A 5,139-nucleotide genomic window follows, 5' to 3' on the forward strand; every position below is an offset into this window, starting at 1 on the left:
TCGCGATTGTAAACAAACATGACATTGTTTCGCTTGATGTGTCATAATTACTACATTTATTACTGTACTCAAGCTTAAAAGATTCTAACAGAGTCGATTCTTTTCAGATATTTTTATTACAAAGTATAAATGGCAAAATAGCGTTTTAGTGCTAAACCATTCAATCGTATGATCGGTAAGGATTCAGCAAAACACTGTTCTCTCTATTATTCTAACTAAGCATGCCGGGTAAAGGCTTTTGGACAGTGCATTGGATTGAATTGGAGAAAAATGTTGTCGGGGACGCCGAGAACACATTTCCTTCAAAGAAAAATGGTCAATCGTGTCCAACCGGAGAACTGTGGGCACTAGCAGAACAGTCGCTTGCGGTAACGACAGATCGCTGCTGTTTGACAGGGAGAATATTGATTGATAGGCTGAAGAAGCGCTCGCACAGGCTAAAGCACCAAGAGCGATGATGGGGACCAGAGATAATGTGCAGGTGTTGCTTATTACAGTACCACGTGTGAGAGAAATGATACATTCCAATGGAATGATTTCCAAGAAATCCTGTAGGAATTTTACAAATATCTTGTTTGTAATCAACAAAGTGTGGCTATTTCTGAGAGTGGTAGCCTAATCGTTAGGCTATTGTTGATGTTTAGGACGTTCGGGGAAAGGACAACACGAAGTGATTATTGAAATTATGCAAGCCACAAATCCTCTCTTAGACCCGGTTAACAATATTCACTCAACATAGCCTACAACGGGTGAAATTTATAAATAACGTGATTTTTAAAATAATTATTTTGAGTGAGAATATACTGTAAGACCAGACATGTTATCAGATTTCAATTTTTCAAATAACCTCGCCGAAATAGATGTAAATACGGCACTTGCCTCAACTTGCAGATACATTCAACACTGAAAGAAAACCTGTACAAATGTAGAAGTAATAAAAATATATTGGCAAGAACAACTTCGATGTTCACAACATGGACTGTTTGAAAGAAGCAATGAGGCCCATAAGGCAGACTGAACAATAGGTGAAGCAAATTCAACCATCATCACCGTGGCATTAGTAGCATAAATCAAATGAGGGAAATCATGGTATTGATCAACCACATATAGCCTACTCGAATTCCAAATATAGGCCTATTGGTAACCACACATTCGGGAGTAATTGAGGTGGAACATAATGCCGAAGTCCCTTTCTTTATGTTCAAGGTTCGTATGTTTGTTGAGACTTGTTTCCCCGCTGTACTGTAGGTGTCCACCATGACCAAAAGAGGGAGTCTTGGACGGTAGTATCGTACGTCGAACCATTTTCATGTTCACTGGAGCTTTAGACAAACGGTGTTGCTTCCTTTTGAGTGAAATAACTTTTTTTGTGGAATGGTAGATATAGTTAGCAGTAGTTTGAATGAGAGGAAAAGTAAAACTATTTCATGGATCAGGGAGTGCGCCAAGGGTATTCGTTTGTTTTTGAAAACATTTTGTTCTTCTGTGATATCAAAGGATCACTTGCCAACTTCATCTAGATACTTGCGGTTTAGTTCCGCTTGTTCTTTCTGACTTTCGATCCTTGCCATTTCTATCATATTTCTCAGCAGGTGGAAAGTGAGATCAATGGAGATGGGTGGGTCGTCGTTCCTCTTGGAAAGCTCCGCGAGTTCTTCCAGGCTGTTGCCTTCTTCCAGCGAGCGCTCCTCAATGGTGAGTGGAAAACTGCGCGCCAAGTGACCGAGCTCCTTTGTAGAGAGAGGCGTCATAACCTGGAGGTTGTCTAAAGGAAACTGCGGTAGACCTTTCTGAAATTTTGGATTTCTTTGCAGATATCTAAGTATCTTTTCCCCTATTAGGTATGAAATGGCGTTATCGCCAGCTTTTAACAAGACCTCGTCCATTTGGGTTTTGTAACCGTGCCCATTAAAGCTGTTGAGATCCCTTGGTCGACAGGCGCTTGGGGGGACGTGAGAAGTCAGAAGTACTGTAGCAATCAGCAGGACCAGCGGAACGGGCTTCATAATGGATTGGCGCAGTGTCCTGTAATGAAGAAATACACACAATGTAATGGGCTACAATTACGAGAAGTTATTCAGGTTTCACGTGATACACGTAATGGTGTTATCAAATGAAACCAATTGCAAAACTTATTTCAGAATTCAGAAAATGCATATGCTATATGACACAACAGCGTAGCATGTTAAAGTGCAATCCGTGAGATTGAATCTAAAGGTGTCAATCTTATTTTGCGCAATAGCCATATACCAACTTTAGGCTACTACAATTCCGCGAAAGGTAGAAATCCCGTCTTATCAAAGTCTCATCAACTTAATGCATTGCTTCACTGCATCTAACCAATTGCCGTCAAATCAATAGATTCGGTTGTTGGCAGGGTTATTTTCTATCAGTTATCATACATTGCAATTTTTAAAATGCCACGTTAGTTACCAAATATAATGCTTTACAGTGTATTAGCTTTTTTTTTCAGTTGTCTTTTGGTACCGTTTAATACTTTTTCAACAACCACATTTTGGAAATACAATGGAAACAAAGTGGAAAAAACAACTTACCTGTTCCTCTGTTGAAAATGGAAAAGTTCTATACAGGTTAGAAAAGTGGTACTCAAAACCTTGGTCCGAAAAGTCCAGCTTGGACGAGATTGGAATGGAACGCTTCTTGACGAATGTTTATATACATCCAAGACTGCTCCATTGACGTCAGTGGAAGTGCATAAACCGCTTGTAAATTAGACGACTCCGTTTGAACTACAGGCAAGAGTGTGCGGGACATCAGATGATGCTCTAGCAAACCCCGTCAGAAAGCGACAACTAAAAGCAGGTCATTTTTCGATCTTTTTTTTTTTTTTTCTCAAGGTAGATGTAAGATAGTCTACCTCATTTCACCCCAGTCCCATTTTACCTGAGGGTCGTGATGTATTGCATTTGTACAGGATCAGTGGGAATTATACCCAGGACGACGATATGTAATGCACCGAAGAAAGACAGCGGGTGTTCACGCAAAGAGACCAGGGAACATTATGTTTAACGGCTTAAAAGTCTAAAGTTAGGTTTAAACTTTCGTATTGCTGACGGTGAATGGATCCTTTCAAGTGGCTACACGAGTAGATTTACGAGTACGCTAGAATCAGAACTACGGAACCAGAGTCCCCAACAGCTTCTTGCGGCGTCCACAAAAGATAATAGAACCTCTTAGCAATAGCGAAAGGTGGCATAACTGGTGTCGTGATGCCCTTCCGCACGGCCGAACATCTCTGGCAGAGAACAGAGTATCGGCGTAGAACAGTCCCGCAGGCTCCGGCGCGCACAGGGCGCACATAGGCTACATACCGAGAGACCTCTCCACGGTGCTGAAAAAAGACTTGACGCTTTCACATATCGGAGCCGATTGATTCGCTTCATAAATGATCTCTCTTGGGCGTTTATTGCATCGTCATCATGCAACTACAAACGAAAACAACTTTTGTTCTTATTCCACTACTACTACGACTACTAGTAATAATAACACTAAGGATAATAATTATTAATGAAGAACTAAACGACACGGGGCTCTACTCTTAAAGCCTTCTTTATTTTGGGAAGATTGAATTTAGTATGCACAAATATAATATATTATTTGGGGATAGTGAACTCATTACCTTGATGTCACTCCTCCACAGTATAGATTTATTGGACACATGTATTTGAATAACATTTAGGATCCGTACATTCTGCTCTACTTGCTTTATGGACCCTGCTGCAAATGACACATTTAGCCTATCTCTTGTGCCAATAAAACAATATAATACTATGAACATATTTCTAAGTAGCCTTTCGACTGCAAATGGGCTATACAATGAAAAGAGCATGCCAGATCTCGAACTTTATGAAATTAGATCACATCCATAATTTCTTCAAAGTTACCGAGGTAAGCTCAAAGTGTAAGCATAATAGGAAATACCCTGTCAAATTTAACCTGAAATACTGCACACACACGTTCTCCAGCTTGGAGTAAGCTTAATAAACGTTTTGATGTTATGGATATATATATATACACGTTTTTAGAACATTATTCATGACAATTGTTTGTATGTCACTTCCTTGACATTATACTCTCAGACAAGTACAGTAGAGTTTATTGTAGATAGAGGGAACAGGTTTCCATTTTAAATAATTGTTTAAAGAGCTCAGAAATATATACCGTCCATAAATATTAACAAAATCCCTTTACATCCATAAACTATAATTAACTGCCATTATGTTAATATTCTATTCGTTTTTCATTCCTTTCTCTATTGCACTAAACTATATAGTCAAGCAAAACACAATTTGGTTGCCCATTCTATGTCCATCTTTCAGGAAAATAAACATCTATGTCCATCTGTAAATCCCCATAAACAATGTAATATGTGATACAAATCTGGACATTGAATGTACGTTGGTAATACCACATGAACCCCAGCTAGTTTGGTGTTTGTTTATCAAATGTCATAATAACCTTTCATTTTTCAACAAGAAACAACTGCATCATGGTGCCTGACTCATGCTCATATTCACAAGTTGTGTGACAAGCAACCATGAACGAGCCCAAGAACAAATTGACTCATTAAATGTTTTCTAGATATTACATAAGCAGGGATTAAATTAATTGACTTCACACTAACATAGTGTTACTGCCATACCGTAAATATTTTCAGCTTCTAAAAAAAGGTAAATGATGCAAAAATATGCTCAGTCAATCAGTTGTTCCAATTTGAGTTTAATCATTATTTTCAATGTTTATTTAGCATGGCTCTAAATAAAATCCCTGATAATATATGGTAATGCTTTCTTTTACAGCCTGTTATTGACCTAGTATTTAGAGGATGAATGCCAGCTACTTAAGTGTAATTATTAGGTAACTTATTTTGATTTAGGTAAGAGGAAAGTACTATGAAACATGCTGAAAAATGTATTTTCATAGTCATTTAGAAGTTTGTTTCATGGCACTTACTGACTTCATAGTACCTCTGAAATCAAAATGCTTAATAATTACACTGGTAGATAAAAAAAAAAAAGTGTAGCTGGCATCCACCCAGTAATTAACAGCCAGTAAAGTAAAGCGTTACCAATACCTTGCCAAAGCGTTTTCATAAATATCTGTTGACAAAAAGAACAA

At 38.3% G+C, this 5,139-nt stretch overlaps 1 protein-coding gene across 1 annotated transcript; it reads right to left on the reverse strand.

The window, feature by feature from the left end:
• Positions 1 to 97: 97 nt before the first annotated feature.
• On the reverse strand, positions 98 to 2,706 carry uts1 (urotensin 1). Its single transcript, XM_061243989.1, has 2 exons — positions 2,556 to 2,706; positions 98 to 2,025 (listed from the first exon to the last, which is right to left on the reverse strand). The coding sequence occupies exon 2, from the start codon at positions 2,004 to 2,006 to the stop codon at positions 1,500 to 1,502; it is 507 nt and encodes a 168-aa protein (XP_061099973.1). The 5' UTR covers positions 2,007 to 2,025; positions 2,556 to 2,706; the 3' UTR covers positions 98 to 1,499.
• Positions 2,707 to 5,139: the final 2,433 nt, after the last annotated feature.

This window comes from Conger conger, chromosome 5, assembly GCF_963514075.1.
Source record: "Conger conger chromosome 5, fConCon1.1, whole genome shotgun sequence".
Taxonomy (NCBI): domain Eukaryota; kingdom Metazoa; phylum Chordata; class Actinopteri; order Anguilliformes; family Congridae; genus Conger; species Conger conger.

What these genes read in the sequence shown, in the direction of transcription:
- uts1 (XM_061243989.1), bottom strand. Translation starts at nt 2,006, where the DNA reads ATGAAGCCCGTTCCGCTGGTCCTGCTGATTGCTACAGTACTTCTGACT.